Below are 24,175 nucleotides of genomic sequence, written 5' to 3' on the forward strand. Positions count from 1 at the left end.
TTTTTGGGGAAAATTATTTCTGGAGGGTTCAGAAAAGCCTGTAAATATTGGGGTGCTTGTGAAAGTTTAGTCGGAATCGCTGACGGACGCCTGTTTAAAATTAGAGACGGACTGGCCTATTATACTATTTTTTTATTCCTGGGAAAAAAGGCGACTGACGGACGACGGAAGGGTACACTGCAGACAGATGACAAATAACGGACGCTCAATTTGTAGTAAAATGCCGAACTCTGGAAATATGTAGAACAGTACAGTGAACATGGTCAAGTTAAAAACAAAACATACTGCAACGCTATAATATGGTAAACAGCTACAGAACAAAAGAATATAACTGGGCACTTCCTGAAAATGCAAAACACTGTTAATTGCAATTAATTGAGGTTCAAAAAACAAAACCATCTGAGCTACACAATCTTGAGTTTGAAGAATGGATCTTTCTGCAGTGACCACATCTCTGGCTGTGTACATTATTACTATTATTGGTGTCAATAATAATAATAACAATATTGGATTGTCAATGGGCGGCACGGTGGATGACTGGTTAGCACGTCCGCCTCACAGTTCAGAGGTCGTGGGTTCGATCCCAGCGCCAGCCTCCCTGTGTGGAGTTTGCATGTTCTCCCCGTGCCTGCGTGGGTTTTCTCCGGGTACTCCGGTTTCCTCCCACATTCCAAAAACATGCATGGTAAGTTGATTGGACTCTCTAAATTGCCCCTAGGTGTGATTGTGAGTGTGGATGTTTGTCTCTGTGTGCCCTGCGATTGGCTGGCAACCAATTCAGGGTGTCCCCTGCCTACTGCCCGAAGACAGCTGGGATAGGCTCCAGCACGCCCCGCGACCCTTGTGAGGAGAAGCCGTATCGATAGTGAATGGATGGATAGATTGTCAGTCCAACCATGTCCCACATCCTCCATTATGACGTCCCTGAATCTGCCATTGACCTTTCCTCTGAAGCAGTCAGCACACTTATAGAGATAATCTTTATAGCATTAAATGTCATCTGAATTTACTGGTTGGATTTCTGCACTACAGATGTGTGCAGTATTTTCTCTACAGTCTTGCATGCTGATGTTAGAGCAGGACAAAGTGAATCAGTGATGCATATTTCAGTCTGTAGGAAGCTGTCTCGTGTTGCTCTTTTCTTTTGCTATTTAAAAGTGATTGTTTGAAACATGGGCTATGGGATAGGCTCCAGCACGCCCCCCCGACCCTTGTGAGGATAAGCGGTATCGATAATGGATGGATGGATGTTTGAAACATGTAATTTTCCCAGGTTGTAATCTCGAGGGGCAGCGCGGTGCGCGATTGGTTAGCACATCGGCCTAACAGTACAGAGATCGAGGGTTCTATTCCGGGCTCCGGTTATCCTGGTTGGAGTTTGCATCTTATGTTCTTCCCGTGCCTGCCTGGGTTTTCTCCGGGTACTTTGGTTTCCTCCCACATTCCAAAAACATGCTTGGTAGGTTAATTGAACACTCTAAATTGTCCCTAGGTGTGACTGTAAGTGTGAATAGTTGTTTGTCTTTGTGTGCCGTGCGATTGGCTGGCAACCAGCAGGGTGTACCCCGCCTACTGCAGAAAGACAGCTCGGATAGGCTCCCCGACCCTCGTGAGGATAAGCGGTTCAGATAATGGATGGAAGGATGGATGTAAACTCCAGTGTTTTTTCTATTTTGGCAACTGCAGCTCTTCAACCACTACCGACTCTGTGCATTGTTAGAAAACCATTATACGGGCTTTGGAATTCTGCCTAAGAATCCTTGAATAGAATGCACATTTAAAGATACACATCTGAGAGACACAACTAAGAGATCGGAGACAAAGATTTGATTAAATATTCACTATTCAGCTGCACTGTCCCAGCTACTATATTATTAGTATTATTACAATTACAACAACTTTAACAAGAACAGATGAATGTAATAATAATAATAATAATAATAATAATAATAATTAGAACAATTATGGCAACCAATTCAAGGTGTCCCCTGCCTACTGCCCGAAGACAGCTGGGATAGGCTCCAGCACTCCCGCGACCCTTGTGAGGATAAGCGGTATGGATAATGAATGAATGAATGAATTATTATTTTCATTATTATTATTATTATCATTATTATTGTTATTATTATTAATAATAAAATAATAATAATAAATGTAGTATTATTATTCATGTGTGTAATGTAGTAGTATCCTTCTTTTATTATTACTGTATACTTTCTCTATACAACGTTTTATCTTCAATCGCCAATGTATTCCTCGGGCTATTTCTTTTAATGTCACCCTGCCTCTAAGGGGTGTTTGCGTCATGTTGCAATAGACCAATCGGATTAGACGGTGTTATAACGCGTTGGTTTGCTCCAGTGGAAGAATGGGTTTTAAGATTCCACCTTTAAAATTAAACGGGTAGAATGTAAGTATTCCTTTCATTTTGATGAACGTGTAACGTCAAATTTTCATCACAATGAAGTCGAGTATTACTCAATAGTTTGTTGACGTGTTGTTATGTATATATCCTTAATCCGTCACCCCTTCCTTGCCGCTATGATGGTTTGGACCGATTTGCCTCTGTCTGTTTCAAGTTGCGCCTGCTCCTCTGCGCCTGTTTGGCTGTGTCTCCTGGCCTCCGCCGCCCTTATCCACTCACACTGTTGGCTTTTCGCGAGGGAATTTGGACTAACTAGCAAACATGGACTCTTTGCCGCTACGCACGATTGGATTATAAATAGGCTTGAATTGCAGGTAAGCGTGGTTGTTCCTTGCTGTAGCCTGACAGCATGCACGTTCACGACATTCGTTATGGTTCCTTCGGAACCACGAACTGCACCTCCTCACTCGTTTACCAACGTCACGCTCTGTTTATTTCATAAAGCATACAAACAATACAAGGACACTGGCCCGAGATAAAGTTGTCAGCATTTAAATGAAAGTCGCAGAGGTACAGTAATAATTGTCGCTAATGCACTGTTGGCTCTCGGTCGTTCTGAGGCGGGACAGGCACGGCACAGGCTGCTTTAGCTCATGTAACACATTGGGTGGTTGCTTTGGTGTTATTCGCGCTAGATCTGTTCTAGTGACACACGCTCCATTTGATAATGGGTTAATTGCCTAATTATTATTTGGTCAATGACTTGACGCATGAGTCATTGCTGGTTTGACAATATACTGTACATGTATATTGTAATTGTCTTATTGTAGGTAGTAGTTGTGCACCATTTTTAAACTGTATCCACACTGACAGACGTTGCTAAATGTATGCGTTTGTGTCAATCAAACCTAAACATGCATAGACATTGCCTGATATTCTTACATTCTGAAGGTAAATCTAATCTCGGGCTGGACATTAACACAATAATATAAACAAGCGTCATCGTTGTGTCCACATTTGGTTGTCATTTGTAGGTAATAATTTAATGTAGTTTTATTTACTGTTTATCTTAGGGTATTTGATTCCCGAAACCAAGCCTCAGAAGTACCTACTCACGTCTTTGCTTGATGCTTTTGTATGTCTCTCGTTCTGTGTAGGTTGCATTAACAAATGTGTAGATTTCCTTTGTTGACTGGCTTCACATTGGATTCAGGTGTAGTCAAGAGAACTGGCATTTCAGCCCAGATGGCCCATATTAGATAGATATGTATGCATTAAGTCACTCTGCTAATTAGAATGGAAGATCTCAACATACCGAACAAGGTCATCCCATGTCTCTGTTAATTGATGCAGCATTGGTTCTCTTGATTAGTACATTAGTAATTACATTTCGTTGTTCCTTTTGTTCTCATATTTCATCAACTTTTGAGGCTTTAGCAGTCACACTCTGCAATGTAATGGTTTTGTTCTATGGGCAAACCTTTAATAGCACTTACTGTACATCTTACCATGCTGTCTTATAATTAGGGGTGTGCCAATCACTCCGGAGTCAGTTACATGAATGCAACAGTTGGAATAAGTATGGGCTGATTGGTCGTGCCTGGACAGTGACACACAAGGATGATGTCATAAAAAGGTGATCGTTGTTCCGTTACTCTCTTGGACGCCACATTAGTGTAGCAACAGAGCTAACCCAATACCCTAACCATATAAATGATAGGGGTTGTATTGTAAAGTAGGCATTATTATAACACACATCCCTAGACCAGACAAGAAGTGACGTCATCGGGCAGTGCCTTTGTAAAGGGTGCAGCTTCATAAACATGTCTGCTAATAGATTGACAAATTTATAAATCTTCCCTTTTGTAAATCAACTCACCCTGTAATGTTAGGTAACATGTCGGGGGATTTTTTTGGGCTGTTTGAACAAATCGGTGCTGTACAACCGATCTTAAAAAGTTGCAGCTTAAATAAACGACATGAAATCCTAGAACTAGCGTGAACATGGTTTTCTGTCTCTCGTCTTTTTGATGCCACCATAGGAAGCAGAAAAGTTACATTGTGTAAGATAAAAACAAGCCATTGCTCTTTAATTTGGCAATATATTTACCATGGAGTTATTTTGTCGCTTGATGACCTTGTTGTTGGTGGTACTTGTGATTTCTAGGCAGAAATTACCTTTTTGGGTGATCAGGCCTCTTTTATGCCATATTTCACATCGGTAGTATCTGAACCGGTTGTGAATGACAAATGAGGCTGTGCACTGTGCTGTAATGTCTTATTTTGTGGAGCCGATCAATGCAATCATTGATTGATTGATAGGCAAATCATGACATTACAACCGATCATTGATTTTGCATAAAATGCTAAATAATTGCACAAAACAAGACATTACAGCAAACACAATTACTACGTTCACTCCAGGGACGATCTGTGCTGCCATTGTTAAAGTGGAAGTCAAGTCAAACGTTTTCCTTGCAATAACATGTTCTTTTTGACCCCACTTTTCTAAACATGGTATTCATATTACCGGTAATATTGCTTTTGTGAAATATTAATTAAGCAGCAAAGTCCACCAGATTTTATCCATCTCAGGGGGCGGCCATTTTGCCACTTGCTGCCAACTAAAATTGACTTCACAGTTGGTCAGGGCTCAAGAAATGACCAATCATGTATCTGCCCATAAAACAGGTGAAAATAGTGGTTAATTTATGAAAAAAATAGTACACAATAGAGCAGGATTAAGATTTCAACCAAATACACCACTATCAATCGATCTATCTCTCTATCTGTCTATCTGTGTGTCTCTGTCTGTCTGTTTGCACTGCACTTGTTGTACTTCAAAGTTATTAGATTGTTATAGACTGCCTGTATTTGATTTGTGGATGGTTGTTTTTAAAATGTCTTAAAATGTTTTTGAGTTGACTACAAAACACCTTTTTTTAAACTATTAAAAACGAAAGAGAATGAAGCCCATCCCTTAATCCTCCTGCATGGTTGCGGGTGTGCTGGAACCCATCACAGTTGGGAAAAACTAAAACTGATCAAATCTAACAAACATGCTGTGAAAAGTAATTAAATCGAACTAAGTAATAATAATAATTTAAAAAATATAACTCAAAACGAAATAAAAACGAACTATAATGAAGAATCCAAAACTATATTAACCCTAGTGTGTGTGCATTTGTATATGGGGGGGGGGGGGGTTATAACCTGTGCCCTCCCAACTGATCCAACTCCTGCCACTCCTTCGCCACACCAGGTGAAACAGCATCCACTGCTCTTTAGTAAAGTAGCTCCTCTGCATTCGCTCCCTTGCCGTCAACGTAACTGATATGCATCAGTAGGCTATGGCAGCTGCTAAGGGGATTTTTTTTTTTTTTAAAGATCTATTGATTTAAGTCTAGGTCTGCAGCTATCAAATATTTTGGTATTCGGCTATTCTACTGCAAATTCAATTGAATAACCCGGTATTTGGATAAAAATAAAAAAATATATATTTTTGCTTGGTTAAATAACAATTATAAATACAGTTGACAAAAAAAAACACATTTCCACCTAATGGTGAATGACCAACTGGTTTTCATTTTTAGACAATCAACATTATTCTGAAAGTGTAAAGGACATGAAAAAACGTTACCCTAAAAACTTTTTTAAGGAGGAGTACAAGTACAATTAATGAGATTCAAATGATTACATTGGTAAAAACTTGATGGTAAGGCCTCAAAAAAGATGCAGAAAACCCGATATTTTTGCGAGCCGGGTCCGCCCACTGGCCATTTGATCCAGTGTGTGTTTGACGTCACTGGCCCAGCCGTGTAGTTTTCAGGCTCTGAAAATGGTAATGACAGATTGTCAATAAGTATTGGTCACTTGTTTATTGTTCAATTAAAGGAGAAATAAAATGAATCAGAAGAAAAAACAGTCAAGAGACGTGGCTCGATGACGTCATATTCGCCCTCTTCACGATTCTGGCCCGCTGTAAGATTTTCAAGGCGTAATGCTAATTCAAGAAAATACGTAACTCGGTGAATCTTAATTAGCGATTGAGCATCATTTCAGGACGATGTTATGTTGTTGAGTCGATAGCAACACTTTGTGACAGCAATATAAATTCCCTAAACGCAGTCTGCAAGATGAGTCAAGTCAGCCGTTACGCCCCAAAATGCTGCCGGGAACAACTTCACAATAAAAAGGTACCAAGGGCATTGATGTCCATATATTATTTGGTAACTAAGGTTTATTTTGAAGTGGACCTTCTTACCGTATTGGCGGCTTGTTACTGTTATACATAGCATGAACAATCTTTACTGCGGTTGCCTTGACTTCTTCCTGAATGTACACGTAAATAAGCAGGTACCTGAGGCAGAAAAAAATGCCTCAACCTTTTTTTTTCAACCAAAGTACTCAAATTACTTGAAGATTCGCTTCACCCCTAATTATGTCGATTTATTGCCCAGACCTAGGTATGGTGACAGCAGTGGTACCGGTATCTGTAATGGTATCAAAACTTTGATTAATCCCTAACTCTTGCTCTGGATTAAATGTACATTTGGGCCATTTCCCATGCCGTGAAAGTCAAAAGTAGGCCATTAAGTTAAACGCATTCCTTAGAGTAGGCCTATGCGTGTTTACATTTTGCTAGTCTGCTGACCCTTGAACAATGTAATAGAGCTCTGCAATCTTGCTTTTCCTTCTGCGAGTGATGAACGACACTGATTATCTGGAACCAAGTATGCGCTATTCAGAACTTCCATGCATTGTATGGACCATTTGGATAGGTTTTATTATTTCTTGTATAGCTCTAAAAAGCTTTTTAGAGGGCACGTCTTGGAAGAAAAAAAAAAGAAAAAAGAGTCCTGCTGCAATGCTCCTTACCACAAAGATGCAATATTTTGATAGTCATGTCCTGAGGAAGGCTAATGCTATTCTGAATTGTCCTAATCATCTCATCAAAATGAGTTTGAGCTTTTGCCCTTAGGCCATTGATTGAGGGTTCTAGGAGGAAGACATAGTCCACTTAAGTTTGATTCATCACAGTAGTTGCAATAGATGCGCAATGAAGTTAGCAGAGCTGGGCATTCGTCTGTGCTTTAGTCCGTCTATGAGTTCCCGTCCGTATTTCAGACCCGCTCGGTCGGTCCGAGTCATCCACACAGCGTCAAATGGCCTTACCAATACCACGTCACATGCAGGTGCCCCACTCTGCCTCTCGTCCCGACATTTCATTCAGACAGACATGTCAAGGACGCTGCAAACATACTCAACAAACACGCCGCCTCCGCAAAGGCTAACTTCAAAATAAAGCTTACCAAATAATTCATTGATCATTGATGCCAACGCAATAGCCTTGGTAGACTTTTACTTTGAAGTTGGCCCGCGTGGTGACGTAACGGCTAACTGACTCCCGTTTTCGACATTATGGCAGTTTTAATGCTTGCCTCCAACACAATGCCGTCCCGAAATCATATTCAGTCACTAATTTAGGACGCTAACAAACAGCTAGTTAATTACGCTGTCATTTTATGATACGGCACAAGTCTCCAGTGTTGGTGGTTGGCATCTAGCTGTTAGCATTAGCAAGAAGTGCCCGGCTGGTAGTTAAACAGCTGTTCCTTGGCTTACTTTTTTTTATTACTTCTTTTTCAATATTGTGGACCTAGATTACTTTGTTATGCACCCTCCATGTTTAAAGGAAGGGAATATTCCTTAAATTGCACTTTCTTTTTCATTATGAAAAAAAAAATAGCTGAATAAAAATTTGTCTTAATTTATTTTAAAAAAAAACACTTGCTAGTTAAATAATTTTAAGAAAACATTCAGCTCAAAATGTTTGGCAGGATACCTTGTTATTTTATACACTGTACCATGTATAAAATAAGAATGCATCCTGCCTTAACTCAAGTTTTGTTCTTAAATCCTAAACAGCCATATTAGATATTAGGAGTTGATTTTTTTTTTTTTAAAGGGCAAAAGTGTTTTGTAAAATAAATGAAGACAGAGTTCTATGTATCTTTTTCATTGTAATTTATTATTTATTCATTTTTTGTCCATCAGAAAAAGGATCCGATCCTTGACTGAATAATCCGTGACCGATCCGAACCGTTACTTACAGTATGTAAGCCGTTGCACCATTAGATCTGAATGATTGTTTCCCCAGCAAAAGATGAACCTTTTTTCAGGATTTTTTCCCCCCTGGTAAAAGACGTGGTGTCTTTTAGCTCTTTTTGGGTTTCCAGAGCATGTCCTCTTGCATCTGCTGCTCAGCCCACAGTAAACCTCGATAAATCTGGATTGTACAACAGAGTTGAATACATCGGGTATGAAGCAGTAACATGAAAAGTCAATGCAAGGATGGGTAGAACACCCTTCTGGTATAATGTTGCTCTTGGTAACTTTATACCACAATGGTAAGCTGTATTTTATAAGAGATAATTAAATGTGGATGTCTTGAAACAGGTGGTTACTTTGCCCAACAGTCTTGCTGACTGAGCTAATCCTACCAGAGTGTATGTCTTTACCCTGCTGATATTTATATACTTGCTTGTTGTGGTCTTCAGGTTTCACAGATCATATTAGATATCTGGCCAGGACCCCTGTTGACTAAGAATGTAAGATTCTCCATTGAAATCCAGCCGACATTTGGCTAAAGAATGTGGCCTGTGACTGAAGGACCCCACTTTATATTTCCCAGGCCTGCGTGATTGATGAGGTTATCGTTAACCTTAGTTCTGTCTATGTGTATTGTGCACCAGCCTCAGTTTGGCACACATAGCATAAACGATATGGGATGATGTAGCTTTGTTTTAGCATTGCGCAGTGAAGCATTCGAAAGGTATTGTTAGTTGACAGTTTGCAACTGTTTCATTGAAAATTACCGACACATACAAGACTAGTACCGTATTTTCCGGACTATAAGTTGCACTTTTTTCCATAGTTTGGCCGGGGGTGCGACTTATACTCTGGAGCGATTTATGTGTGAAATTACAACATCATAAATACAAGTCAACACTAACAAGCCATGACAATTACTTCTATATCATTTCACATGTTATTGTAACCAACATAAAGAAACATAAGATACATCCTAAAATCTATTAAAATGCATGAATAATTTAAACGGTTAAAGTCTAATGTTTTGTTAAACTAACAGGCCTTTCTAGTCGAGGAAGCCAGCTTATCCAAACAGCTAAACATTCACAAACAAACTCCACTGACTCCAGGTGTGCAGCGAAGTTGCCTGTTTATATCGTGAAACTGCACAAGAAACAGAAAATACTATCAATCTATGCATTACATACACATGTATTTTCATAGACATGAACAAAATGAGCCTATGCTAACGATTAGCGATTACGATTAGCATTAGCGATAGCGCTTAGTATGTTGAGTCAACAACCTACAATCATCCACAATTCAGCTCGTATATAAATGTCATTACACACAATTGTTTAAGTTAGTTTCAGACGATGGTTGAACAAGAATAAACCACAAACAGGCAGACTTGCTAATGATTAGTAACCGCGATTAGCATTAGCGATAGCGATTAGTATGTTCAGTCAACAACACAGTACAATCAGCCACAATTCAGCTCCTATATAAATAATGGATGGTCATTACCGGTACACACAATTGTCTAAGTTACTCTAAGAGACGATGGTTGAATAAGAACGAACCACAAACAGGCAATTGCCTGCCTCTGGCTGGGGTATTGCATCATGCAGCCACACACGTAAGGAGGAGCACATTCAGCAGAGAGGAGAGGAAGACATGATTACGACTGAATACAGAAATACTTTTGGAGACTTAGAAACATTCGACATGGTCAGGGATGAATAAAAGACTTATTTAAGCGATCCACAATCGTTTTGGTGAGTTTAAAGTTATCTTACCATAACTTTCTTGTATGCTACATGTAGCATCGTAGCTCGGTGGAAATGTTGTGTACTTTGTGTACTAAGCGCACAATTTCCTCCCAAAATGCGACTTATACTCCGGTGCAACTTATATATGTTCTTTTCATCTTTCATATGCATTTTATGGCTGGTGCGACTTGTACTCAGGAGCGATTTATAGTCCGGAAAATACGGTAATACCAATCAGAATGTCCTGTCAAATTGTATTTTAGTTATCATGTAAACTATTCTGACCTTTTAATTGGAGGCAATTCACCCGTAAAATCTAACTTTTTAATGAGTGTATTATTTTCATTTTACTTTGCCAGAGATAAAGAGCATAATTTTTCATATCTGACAGTCTTCAAACTGATGTTGTCATCTGAGCATGTTGCTTCGCCCACGCACCAGATTAGGGATAGCAATTGGTGATGTGACAGGATTATGGCATGTGCCAAGCCACCGTTTTATGTCCCCTCAGTGCTTTCCAATGAAACAAGATTGCATCAGACACCTATTTCATATCTTAAAATATGGACAAGGAATATCGTGGCATGTTATATTCCCTTCATCGTTTAAAAATGCACACTGTGTTAATATTGCTATTTTCTATCTATCTATCTATCTATCTATCTATCTATCTATCTATCTATCTATCTATCTATCTATCTATCTATCTATCTATCTATCTATCTATCTATCTATCTATCTATCTATCCATCTCTATTATATATATATATATATGTATATGTGTATGTATATATATATATAATATATATATATATATATATATATATGTATATATGTATATGTATATGTATATGTGTATTTGTATTACCAATAGTTGAATGTTTCATATTTAAAACATTTTATTATTTATGTTGCACTATGTTTTGGGTTTATAAACGATCTGCAAATATCGACCATTTGGCCAATAATTTTGGCCAATGTTTGAAGGGTCTAATTATGAATTTGGATGGGCTGCATCATAAATCTAACAAAAGTATGCTTAAAATAGTTTTAGCCATTAGTATTACTCAAAAGCTGGCTGGCCAAGTTTACTTCACACTTGGTCTTTGAGAGGTTTAAACAACTGTAAAACATGTTCATGAAATGAAGATGTAAATGGCATAAAATTCACTTTTTGTCCATCTTCATTGAATGTTAAAGTTTTATCTAAACTTACAACAATTGATTCTAGGGGTCTGAATCTATGGGTACCTCACGATTCGATCCGATTCTGAAGCTCATGATTTGATTCAATTCCGAGTCAGAGGCCTATGATTCGATTTGATTCCGATTCTGATGCATCACTACATTGGCTTACGTTTTATAGTCCATGTAAAACGCTGGACTTATTTAAAACAAAAAAACTCAATTAGGTGCAAGGATTTATAGTTTCACATCATCTTGTCACGTATTAGCTTAGCGTAGTACAGGCATCTGACATACAAACACGCGTAATCGCTTGCGCATGCAAGGATTTATAGTTTCACATCATCTTGTCACGTATTAGCTTAGCGTAGTACAGGCATCTGACATACAAACACGCGTAATTGCTTGTGCATGCTTTTAGTTTGTTTTTTTAAATGTAAACTCTAAATATCGATTATTAATACCTATGAATCGATTCAGAATCTTTTTAATACGCCGAACGATGAAAAAAAAAAAAGATTATAGTTCCCACCACTAATTGATTAACTGATTGTAAATGTCTTCCATAGACAGTTAAAGAAATTTAGTCCAATGTTCATCTCTAGACTATATGCTGGGTAGCGTAAACATTATCATGGTTGTCAACATTGTTGTTTTTTTGGGGCTTGACTTCACATTGCATTTTTAACTTATTTAATTTGCATTTCTCCAAATTTGCTAGCTGTAGCCTTTCCCCCCTCCATTTTGCTATTAACTTTTTTTCTTTTTTTTTAAGCCCAAAGGCTGAACTAGGTTGTCTGTGTCGCATATAGTCTTACATTACATGTCCTCGTTCAGTGGGAAGGTTGGAGTGTGCAGGTAACCCGATCCATGACACAGTGTCATAGCAGTCTTTGCAGTGAGCTAATGCAAATGAGCAACACAACAATCCACATGCATGAAAGATAGGGAGCAGGCAGTGTGTGCTATTGATAGCAGCAGGCCTGTGTGTCAGTGTTCCAGCTTACTTACGCCTTTCCTCTTGTGGTTCAGTCATTTTTGGATACATTCTTGCCATTCTTGCTCTTACAATTTGAATCAAGGCTGAATATAGTAATTTTCTTGATGAATTAGCTGTTGTAAACTGTTGTAACCGGGTATACAGATGAAACAGTAAAAATAGTTCATATCCCGATTATAGTGTCCACAATTATCACTTCTGTCACAATTATCACTATCCTGATATTGCTCCGCATACATACACCGAAAGCATTGCGACAAATAATGTTTATATTAAAAAAAGAAAAATGCATTTAGCAATTAGAGTGTGGTGGGATCCATTTGGAAAATATGTCACACTTAAAATGTGAAATTAACTTGCGTAATGGGTCCGGTAGTTATACTAATCGTCGCCAGTGAGGTGTGTACCACTCATCTAACATGCTACTTTGAAGGAGCATGTGTTTTTGCATTCTGTATTTAGTAAAACATATTAAAGTAATTAGGGCTGTGCAATTAATCAAAATTCAATTACAATTATGACGATTACACCCCACAATTACATAATTGGAATAATCGTAAAAAATGATTATTAATATGCATTTATATCCAACGCACTATGTTTGTTTACACAAGGAAATCATACTTGAATTGATACATTTGCACCTTTTTTTATTTTATAATAACTAATTTTATGAAATTTGTTTGGTCCGAAAGGAACTTACATAATTATTAGGGGTGTAACGGTACGCTAAATCACATTTCGGTTCGGTTCGGGATCTTTGAAACTTCGGTTCGGTATATTTTCGGTACAAAAAAAACAGATTTAAAAAAAAAAAAAAAGTTTATTTTGAAAAGCTGACAATTAAACGGTATATTCTTTCGAAAAGTAAAAGTGAACTATTCGGGGTGATATTCTAAGAAATTACACCAGAATAAAAAAATACACTAACAATAAAGATCTCTTAATTTTGTAAATTATTATGACACTGAAATTTTTAAAAACTCAGCAGCAACAGCCTATGACACATCTAAGTATTCAAGTTAAAGTTGTCATTATAGTACATATATACACTTTTTCAGATAAAAAAATACATACAATAACAGTTACAATTAATGCTAACTATATCAAAACTATTTTTATAATAAAACACAGTAACTTTATAGTCTTTATGAAATTATTTTCATTTTTTAGACATTCAAATCTTTGAATGTGCAACAGCATATTGTAACGAATTGGGTTATATGTGTTGTGGTCGGATTTGTGTTTTCCTGAGTTGTGATGTTTCCGAGGTTCATGAATGCATCGTACGGCTAGCGAGAGGAGCAGCGGATAACGAAGGAGAGTGCTGTTGCACTTTGTTTTTGGCTAAAAAGACTGCTTGCTTCCTCATCTAAGAAACATTCAAAGTCGGATGATGTTGTTTTAAGTGTTATTATGTTAGATGTGCTACCCACAACATACAGTACAGCTACAATCTCGTGTAGCAATGTCGGCACACAACTTTGGTACTTACACGTACCTCTCCCCATCTGCGATTTTAACAGGACAGCCAGAATGTTCCCAAATAGGAGACCGCAGTGTACGGGCCGGGGGGACCTTCAAGCTCTGGCTTGTTTGCGTATTCGTCCTTAGTGCCGCCGCCCTCCTCTCCCGCGTGCAACAGTCAATAGCGCCCGTGCGCAATCTCGCGCTAATAATTGGACCGAAATGAATGCAAGTGGACCGAACCAAACATGCTATACCAAAACGTATTAATACACCCATGTGTACCGTTACACCCCTAATAATGATAGTGTTTGAAAGAAATTTATTTGTCTTTTACGTTAAACCCTGGTATGGTGTTCGTATTTTTGTTACTCAGCCAGTGTTGATGGGATGAGTTTTAAAAACAACACAATCAAATAATTTTATGTTAAAATACTCAACAGTTATTTACTACAAACCCAATTTCAAATATTCTTAATATTTGCCCTTTAGCTTTGTTAGATCACATTTATGAATTAATGTACTATTCCTTTTTTTAAAAATTAAAAAGTAAATCCCATAACATTGTGTTATTGTGTGAGGAGAAGGTTTCAGATATGCCTTGGGTCATTTTTCTTTTGAAAAGACCCGAGCACCCTACAAGGGTTAAACATTTTTCTGTTTTGTACCAAAAAATAAATGATCGTTTCAATAATCCTGATTTCAATTATGACCAAAATTATAGTGATGAATATTTTTTTCATAACCGAGCAGCCCTAAAAGTAACTTAATCAGAATAATGTGCTCATGACTAAATGCCTGTTTGGGGCCCATCCAAAACGATGAGTGTTGATCAGGTTCCACACTACACTTAATCAAATAATAACACATGATGAAAAACCAATAACTCAGGCAGCCATTAAGATGCCTGTAGTTGTGATCGGCGCTTCCAAACTCCAAACCCCATAAGCCATGTGGAAATGCTCCTGACAGGTGAAAAATAGGCCGCTGGCACTTTTTCACCAAATAATTTGATATATCGACATTTAGACATGGGCGTAATGTAACTCATTATGGCCGTTGGACACTCTGTGATATATAGGCCAGGTGTGCCCCCTTTCGTATGCATGTCAGCTCGAGTCAGCCTTGGGCCATCCTTGGACTACACTGAGTCACGCCTCTTTGGTAGTTGCACACATAATTTCCAGGTTATGCATGTTGGGTGTGTCAGAAGTCTGGACGGGAGAATTGGCATACCTTGAAAATGTGCAAGCCAGGCAAAAAAAAAAAAAACTTCAGCGTGAATGGGAGAATATGGCCCGTAATGAATAATTGTAATTAATAATCCTGATAACAATATCCACGATTAAATTTACCTGATGCTATGTGATATTTAGATTTAAAATGTGGGGGAAAATCCATTGTTAAGGCTTAATTAAGATGCCTGAATAACGTGCACTCTGCTGAGTCAGTCAGTCAGAGTACAGTATCTGTAATAATTGGAAATGAGGAGCATCATGGTGAGGAGCTAGTGCCTCGAAAGAGATTTATTTATTTATTATTTTTAATGATCATGTATTATAAAATAAGCATTCATTGAAAACTTTCAGGGCGGCACGGTGATCAACTGGTTAGCACGTCCGTCTCACAGGGCAGAGGCCATGGGTTCGAATCCGGTCCTGGCCTACCTGTGTGGTGTTTCGATGTTCCGTGCCTATGTGGGTTTCCTCCGGGTACTCCAATTTCCTCCCACATTCCAAAAACATGCATGGTAGGTTAATTGAACACTCTGTAATTGTGTAAAATTGCCCCTAGTTGTGACTGTGAGTGTGAATGGTTCTCTTTGTGTGGCCTGCGATAAGATGGCAACCAGTACAGGTTGTACTACGCCTACAGCCGGAAGTCACTTGGGAGAGGCTCCAGTAACCCCACGACCCTTGTGAGGATAAGCGGTTTAGATGATGGATGGATGGATGAAAACTTTCATTTTGCACTGAAAACTGTTTACATACTGTTTAACTCTTTCCTTAATACCAGCCATTAAAAAAAAGATAGTGCCAGCCAATTTTAGAGCATTCTGACTGATTTTTCCAGTGTCACAGAAAATTGTGTGTTATGACTATGTAAACGCAAAAATCACCAAATGAAAGATTAGCCTTTCTTCTTTAATCACACCAAAAACGTTTGTTTGTACCTTATTCCATGTTTTAGTCATCAGCAGTCAAACACAGGTTGGTTTCACCCAAATCACCCATTTTGGACCAAAATACAGAAAACAAGCTTTTCAAACATCTGAACAATCCCTTTATTTTACAAAATACGAAAAAACAACCATGAAAATGGGCTTTTGAGGGCAAAATAATGTATTTGCAAATACTCAAAAGTTCAACAATTTTACATTTGACAAACTTTACCACCTATTTGCCTACTATTTAGTAGTGTAGGCATCGTGTCATGCATTTGAGTGTGTTTATGTGTTTGCCTGCAGGACTCTAGTCTACATTAATTTTTGCACTGGTAGCATTGGTGCTACCACTTTTTCAGTTGGTCGGACTGCACAGGATTTGGTCGTACCCTTTTTTGGGAGGTAAAGCATGACCATAGTTGCTGATGTATAGTCATCTCATTTGAATGTGAGTTAGCTGAATGGAAAGCCGTCATTTTCAAGAAAATTGTGCTAGTTATGTCCGTGGTGTTAACATGGCAAAGTACACATCCATGATGCGCGTCACAGACGGGCTTCCGCCTCTTGCGCACAGTCTGTCTGACCAGCAGAGTTGCAGCTCATTCACTGTATCCCATCCCCTAGATAAAACCATGCACTTGCACTAGTGTGACCAGATACATTTTTTACAAGCGCACACTGAATATTTAGCCGCATTTGGGAGCATATTGGGTGCACTGTCGAGCCCTGGCGTGTTTGTATATGTATGTACATTTGTTATTGCTTCTACTTCTATATTTTGAGTTTTGTAGAGTTGTGGGGTTCTAACCACAGACTACAATAAATACAATAGTGGTTTTGCAAAAGAGAGCAATTTATATTATCATTAGGACGTATTATATAATGCTCCTACAGACCGCCTTTTTCTAAAATCAAATGTTCTGAAGTTAAAATACTTTTTACGAATATAAAATTATGCAAATAATGTTTTCAGCAAAAACACAATCTCTTCCTTACTCCATACAAAACCTCTTTGTAATTCTTGAGTCTCAATACGATTTAAGAGGTGTGGGTAGGTTGGAGTGAAATATTGGAATGACGCAAATATATCCTGGACATTTTGTGAATTGCTTTATAATGTAAATATAATAATACATACTGTCTATCAAACTGTGCAGTAAGGATATTACACATACTGCACACTGTACATGAGAGGTGTCTGAGCTGGTCCGCATTGCAGTACACCTCTCAAGTAGCTGATCATTGGTCATCACATGGCATTGACACTAGAGACACGATTGTTGCTTATCACAAGCCAGTATACCATCAGAATAAATGGTACCTACCTGTCATTTTGAAATAAATACTTAATTGTACTGATGTTATTAATTCATTTCTGAACTTTGTGTTGAGGAGTCTGGAAGACAAAAAGCGTCTCAAAAACTGTAAATGTTGATGAACTAAGAAGCCTACTATTTAGTAGTGTCGGCATCATCACGCACTACAGTTTATGATGTGTGTGCTGAAATGCAATTACATAATGTATTTTTCTCATTGAGATTATATTTCAAGCATCTTCAAACTACTTTCTCAAATTTTATTGACCTGCTGTTCACCCTTTGCCCACAATACAAGATGAGGCGTATTTTTACCATGGTGCCCTACTACAAGTAATTTGCTGTATAAATAAACCACTCCCAAGCTCTACATTAGTAGTTCAACTATTAGTTGAAGTAAATACTGGGTGGAGCCCTGAATTAATTTCATTTCCTTAATTCTCCACATTCTACAAGGTGCCCTTTAGTGTGTTTCTTCTTGCAATTCTACAGTTGGATGAGTGGTGAAAGAGAGGAGTCACAATAGTTCACTTCATCCCCAGGGTACCCGCAGAGCGTAGGCCAGACAGGACACAATGCCATTTAAGGATACACGCCAATGCACACAGTGAACCCAGTCATCCCAGCTATTTTAAAACTGCGGTAGTGGGTAAACAGTTGAGCACATCATTACTACATTTGTGGTTTTAGAGTGCCAACCCAAACTTCATTGCAATCTGGTATTCCTGATATATTCACCTTTATGTGAATTTGTATCCCTTCATGATAATGTAGTTAGTTCCAATGTATTTTGTCAAATATTTTTTTCTTCCTTGACTAATTTTATGGAATTGTGCAAGAGGTTTACTAAAGTGTGTGGCCCTGTGTCCTAATCTTGGGATTTATTTTTAGACTAAAGCATGATGTAATGTAATCATGAAAACAGGGCTACCTTGCTAGGCTACCTTGATAATATTTTTGTTTTAATCACTGTCTTGTAATGTTTACTAGAGGTGTAACGGTACGCCAAAACGGTTTGGTTCGGTTCGGTATATTTTCAGTACAATAAACAGATTTTTTTTTTAAATATATGTTTATTTTGAAAAGATGACAAGTAAATGGTACAATTTGTTTAGGAAAAAAAATAAAAGCGAACCATTCGGGTGACATTCTAAAAAATTACACCAGAATAAAAAATACCCTAACAATAAAGATCTCTTAATTTTGTCAATTATTAAGACACTGAAATCTTTAAACACTCAGCAGCAACAGCCTAGGACACATCTAAGTATTCAAGTTAAAGACAAGTTGTCATTACAGTACATATACACTTTTTGTGATGAAAAAAAAATACATGCAGTAACAGTTATAATTATTGCTAACTGTATAAAAACTCTTTCTTCATAATGAAATACAGTAACTTTAAAGTCTTTATGAAATTATTTACACTTTTTAGGCATTGTAATCTTTGAATGTGAAACAGCATATTGTAACGAATTGGGATATCTGTGTTGTGGTCGGATTTGTGTTTTGCTGAGTTGTGACGTTTCCGAGGTTCATGAATGCATCGTACGGCTAGCGAGAGAAGCAGCGGAGAACGAAGAACAAAGCTGTTGTATTTGGTTTTTGGCTAAACATACTGCTTGCTTCCTCGTCTAAGAAACATTCAAAATCGGATATCCGTTATTATGTTAGACGTGTTACCTGCAACATAGCCGCCAATCTCATGTAGCAATGTCAGCACACAACTTTGGGACTTATACACGTACCTTTCCCCATGGGCGATTTTTACAGGTAAGCTAGAATGTTCCCAAACAGGAGACCACTGTGTACGGCGGACCTTCTAGCTCTGGCTTGTTTCCGTATGCCATAAGAATGGCATTTATCCATGCATTTATGATTTATCACGGCTTCTGGCGTCCTGGCTCCTCTTTAGTGCCGCCGCCCTCCCCTGCCGCGCGCAAGAGTCAATGGCGCCCGTGCGTAAGCTCGTGCTAATAAGTGGACCGAACCGAACATGCCATACCGAAACGTATTATTACACCCATTTGTACCGTTACACCCCTAATGTTTACTATAATAGAATTTTTGTTTTCCCGTTCCTCCCACATTAAATGGATGCTTCACCTATGTACGCCATTTGCAGCAAAAAAAGTTCATATTTTGTCTATAATTAATTTGATAACTTAATTATTTTTCATGTACATTTGATAACGTTAAAAACGATTTGACAAATAATATAGCTGGCTGCCATGTTCATTGAACACATCACTAGATAACTGTCACATTAACATTGGACTAGACTGCACGATGATACATATACATACACAGCTAGGCCACATCTATGGCATTAATCCTGAAAGAATGAAGCCGTATCTTTTCTAGCCAGTACTATGAAATAAATCCACCGAATGAGACTCCACTTTGGATGTGAAAGATGCAGTGCGGGATGGTCTTTTGATGACACAAAAAGCACTTCGGAGAACGAGTAGACCAGGAAGTAGGCTATCGCAGCACTTCCCCCACTTAAAGAGAATGAAAAACAGAAATTCTTTCAAGACATTAATTTTATTTTTGTATGAACAGTTGGATTTTAAACTCTTTAACTATTTGATGATAGGGACTGAGCCATGTAAAATGCAAACTCTCCTCTTACATTCTTGTAATTTTGGCACAAATTTAACACCACACTGCAGTCTCCCTACAATGCCGGGGTTGTGGTTTGCCTCCCGATTATTTGCTATCGAACATTTTATCAGAGGCATTCTCTGTTGATATTGATCACGTTTATCGTGATGCATATTGATATTGAATTATTGCCCAGACCCACGTCACACACATGCTGCAAGCAACACAAATATAGCCATTGTCCTTTGAAAACGCAGGATGTTCTATACAAATACCGCGCAGTTGGCCCATCAATCGTTTTTCTTAGATTTTAATGTTTTTTATGATCTTGAGAGCCCAAAATCAAAATCACAATGACATTTTTTTATTAACTGTCCAGCTCTACTGGATTTTGTGATGGAGAAAGCTCCCTGCAGTGTTTTTTTGGTGGATTGCGGTCTACTCTGTCTCAGTCTGTACCACACCTGGGCACCTACACTTGCCAGTGTGTTTCCTGTTTGGATTTGTGTGGAATCAGAGCCCTTCCTGTATCTGGTAATTCCATTCCTAGACGTTTTTTTGCACATTATGTCTGTGTATGAGAAGGACCATGATATGTGGGGTGTCACAATATTAACATTGGTTGTTTGTCTTACCAGCTGATTTAGTTGTGAAGGATTCTTGAGGTTTTATACACAAAGTTCCATCAGCAACCTCTGACCGTAGTAAGCTTTCCCAGAAGAGTGGAAGATTTTGTATTATAAAGATGGGAATGACGGCATATGCTCTTCAGTTGTCACTTCCTGTATGTGTAATGGACATATTGTTTGCTCCATTAATTTTTTTCCATGCAAAGTTTTTCACCCAACTTGATAGAGAGCACAAATGCACCAAATCACACAGAATGCTGGTATTGCATTATTTGTTATCAGGCCCAAAACATCAGTAATATGGTGTTTTGGTCCTGTTTGTGTTGGATTTATGCATATTTAATTCATCTGGCTACTGGAAAGTTTACCAAGTCTGTTTCCCAGACATTCACAACACTAACATGTGATTTTGATTCGTGTGGTACCACACATCAGAAGTTTTCATTCAGATTATTTCTCTTTCTTTTTGCAACAGAATGAGAACGCCTGAGGCAGGTAGTTAGAACCTTCCACTGGAGAGAGAAACTGACATCATACAGGGCTGTGGTTGGACCCAGAGACCCCTGTGGGGGGGTGAAGGGCCCTATCAGCCTTGTGTGAGTCTGGACCATGGGGGATGGAGGCATCAGTGCAACCGGAGGAGAAGGGGTCAACCAGTCCCATGTCCTGTTTGACAGATTTGTCCAGGCCACTACATGCAAGGGCACACTCAAGGCCTTCCAGGAGCTGTGTGATCACCTGGAAGTCAAGCCCACAGAGTACAGGGTCTTTTACCACAGGCTCAAATCCAAACTCAACTACTGGAAGGCCAAAGCACTTTGGGCCAAGTTGGACAAGAGGGCCGGCCAGAAGGAGTATAAGAAGGGCCGTGCCTGTACCAACTCAAAGGTACTGCTCACATTTCAAGCATGACTGTATGAAGTGATTCCTCTGAGTGCTTGTGGTTTCAATTTAATGAATGTCGCTAACAAACCATAGCTGGCCATTCTTTTTCAACTTCAGAGGTTTGTCCAGATTTTTTCACAACTCATGACCCAAGTTAGTCAATCTAAAACCCTTTGCCAAGAGAATGTGTACCTGCTTGAGAATCGGTACAAGTAGCGTAATAAAACCCTAAGACCTTTATGGGGTCCGTACCCTAAAGTACAAGTCCAAGTCCTATTACCCTAAAGCTGGGTAAGGCGGCTTTATGTCAAAACAAGACAGCACTGATGCTAAATGATATCTAACATGAAACTGTTGAGTTTTGGTCTTCACATTTTTGTTTTGACGCTAGTGTCTGATCATTGGCGCTGGACCATGTGGCTTACGAACAGCCATCGAGCTCGCCTTTTTGGGTGCCAAAGTGGTGATTCTGGAGAAGAGGGATGCCTTCTCCAGGAACAACGTGCTGCATCTATGGCCCTTCACCATTCAGGATCTCAGGGGCCTTGGGGCCAAGAAGTTCTATGGAAAGTTCTGCGCTGGTGCAATTGATCATATCAGTAAGTTGCTGAGAGCACAATGTGGCTGTCCACTCTGGTTTTGAACTATTTGTGACTAATTTGCCTTTGACTAGTGATTTGTTGACTTGAGTTTAGAGGAGGGATTATGTCATTGTCCTTGTTTTATAGGTATTCGTCAACTTCAGCTCATGCTGCTCAAAGTGGCTCTCCTCCTGGGCATAGAAATCCATGTCAATGTAGAGTTCAAAGGTCTTATTGAACCCCCTGAGGATCAGGAGAATGAAAGTGAGTCAGAGAACAATTCCTGTAGTTATCTCTAATGTTGCATTTTTTGCGATTACACATTGTGTTCGTTCACAGGGATAGGCTGGAGGGCCGAGGTCCACCCCAGGACACACCCTGTCAACGAGTTGGAGTTTGACGTGATCATTGGAGCCGATGGAAGGAGAAACACACTGCCAGGCAAGTCATCATCTCCTTTTCTTCAGCTATGAGCACGTATTCCTTAAAGTGGAAGTCAACCCAAACATATTTTCTTCTACAATATATTCTATGCAGCCCTACTATTTGAAACAAGGCATTAAGCCCTGAGCATCTGTGATGTCATTTTCAGTCGACAGAAGTGACAAACGTCTGGATCTTGCTCCCATATTCCATAAACACAATATTAATCACAATGCCGTGTTTAAACTAGTGGGCCTGCATAGAACATATTCTTGAAAAACATGTTTGGGTTGACTTCCTCCTTTAAGCAAGTAAGAAAACAAAATGGCAACATTATTCTTGGTTTCTTGGGACTTAAATTTGTGGGTCATTTTCAAATAGACACCTGCCTTCCATGTAGACCCTGACCTCATTTCACTGCCCCCCATCTCACCACCCCCAAGTAGTACATTTTGCTGCTACATACTGTAATCCTGCTACATCCAATAAATCGATATCATTGGTCAGTCCCCACGTGGATCTGTTATTTTTAATAATTATTGATCTAAAGTTTTGGAAATCACTTGGCCGTCATTTACCGTGCAATGTTAATGACTCAACTAACGCTGTTTTTTTTGTTTCCTGAAAAGTTATGGTTTTCGGAGATATTGTACAAGCATTCTCCCCGACGCCAGCAACATGGCAACATACTGTATCATGCTAATACGGTGTTCAAATAATTGTATAAGATCAGAGTAGGCTTTTTTGTTTTTTGCGCTGTAGCTATGTTTGTTACTAATAATAAGCAGGCAACAGTTCTCATTTTAAATAGGATGTGAAGTCTAAGCTGTTAATCTTCTTTGTCATCTAGGTTTTCGACGTAAGGAGTTCCGTGGCAAACTTGCAATCGCCATCACGGCAAATTTCATCAACAGGAACACGACAGCAGAGGCAAAGGTTGAAGAAATCAGCGGAGTGGCCTTCATCTTCAATCAGAAGTTCTTTCAAGACCTCAGAGAAGCGACAGGTGTGAACTGCAGAAAATGTCCCATCTTGTACCGTAGAACACAACAACTTGGGCTTTGTAATCAAACCTTCACCTATCACTCACCTCTCTGCTCACCCTTCCCAATTTGTCAGTCCAATTATAAAGCTTTGATTCCCGTTTTGTCCAAGTTTGTGCTGACATGGCGATGTTCTCAGTTCCCTTGTTATGTGCTCTGTGTCGCATAATTGCCTCGCTTGTCCTGCGCCGAAGGCATAGCAGTCTGCTTCTGCAATGGGGAAGCATTTTGTATTTGGTATGTAACACTCCTTCTTTCAATTGGTCTTTTTAGGTATTGACCTGGAAAACATTGTCTACTACAAGGATGACACACACTACTTTGTGATGACTGCCAAAAAACAAAGCCTGCTGGAGAAAGGAGTCATTCTGCATGTGAGTGATCAAAAAGCTGATCGCGTGTGTTTGCCTGTGTTTGTTAAGGAGAATTGTCGACTATCATTAAAACGGTCTAGTAGACAGTAGCTTCACGCACGTACAAGCCGACACCGTTTCATTCTTTCAGTTCTCCGTCCTCTGTTTTCCCCAACAGCCTAATGGTCTAACCATGCCAACTGTGGCCAGGACTCAACTATCAACTCAAACACATGTACTTAGTCTTTGTGCCCCTTGAGATACAGACGTTTTCTTTCCTCTCCCTGGCTCA

At 39.0% G+C, this 24,175-nt stretch overlaps 1 protein-coding gene across 3 annotated transcripts in view; it reads left to right on the plus strand.

Moving 5' to 3' along the window:
* The first annotated feature begins 2,322 nt into the window (after positions 1-2,322).
* The window catches only part of mical3a (microtubule associated monooxygenase, calponin and LIM domain containing 3a), a 74,689-nt gene continuing 52,836 nt past the window's right edge, over positions 2,323-24,175 (plus strand). For all 3 annotated transcript variants that reach the window (XM_086029289.1, XM_086029286.1, XM_086029288.1), the window contains exons 1-8: positions 2,323-2,410; positions 2,580-2,739; positions 21,074-21,486; positions 21,875-22,082; positions 22,212-22,328; positions 22,404-22,505; positions 23,338-23,493; positions 23,804-23,904. In XM_086029289.1, the coding sequence (XP_085885415.1) occupies positions 21,208-21,486; positions 21,875-22,082; positions 22,212-22,328; positions 22,404-22,505; positions 23,338-23,493; positions 23,804-23,904 (963 nt within the window). In that variant the 5' untranslated portion in view covers positions 2,323-2,410; positions 2,580-2,739; positions 21,074-21,207. The remainder of the gene's footprint in view (positions 2,411-2,579; positions 2,740-21,073; positions 21,487-21,874; positions 22,083-22,211; positions 22,329-22,403; positions 22,506-23,337; positions 23,494-23,803; positions 23,905-24,175) is intronic.

The sequence above is a fragment of the Filicampus tigris genome, chromosome 4 (assembly GCF_054856515.1).
Source record: "Filicampus tigris isolate MCC_2025a chromosome 4, RoL_Ftig_1.0, whole genome shotgun sequence".
In the NCBI taxonomy this organism is placed as follows: Eukaryota; Metazoa; Chordata; class Actinopteri; order Syngnathiformes; family Syngnathidae; genus Filicampus; species Filicampus tigris.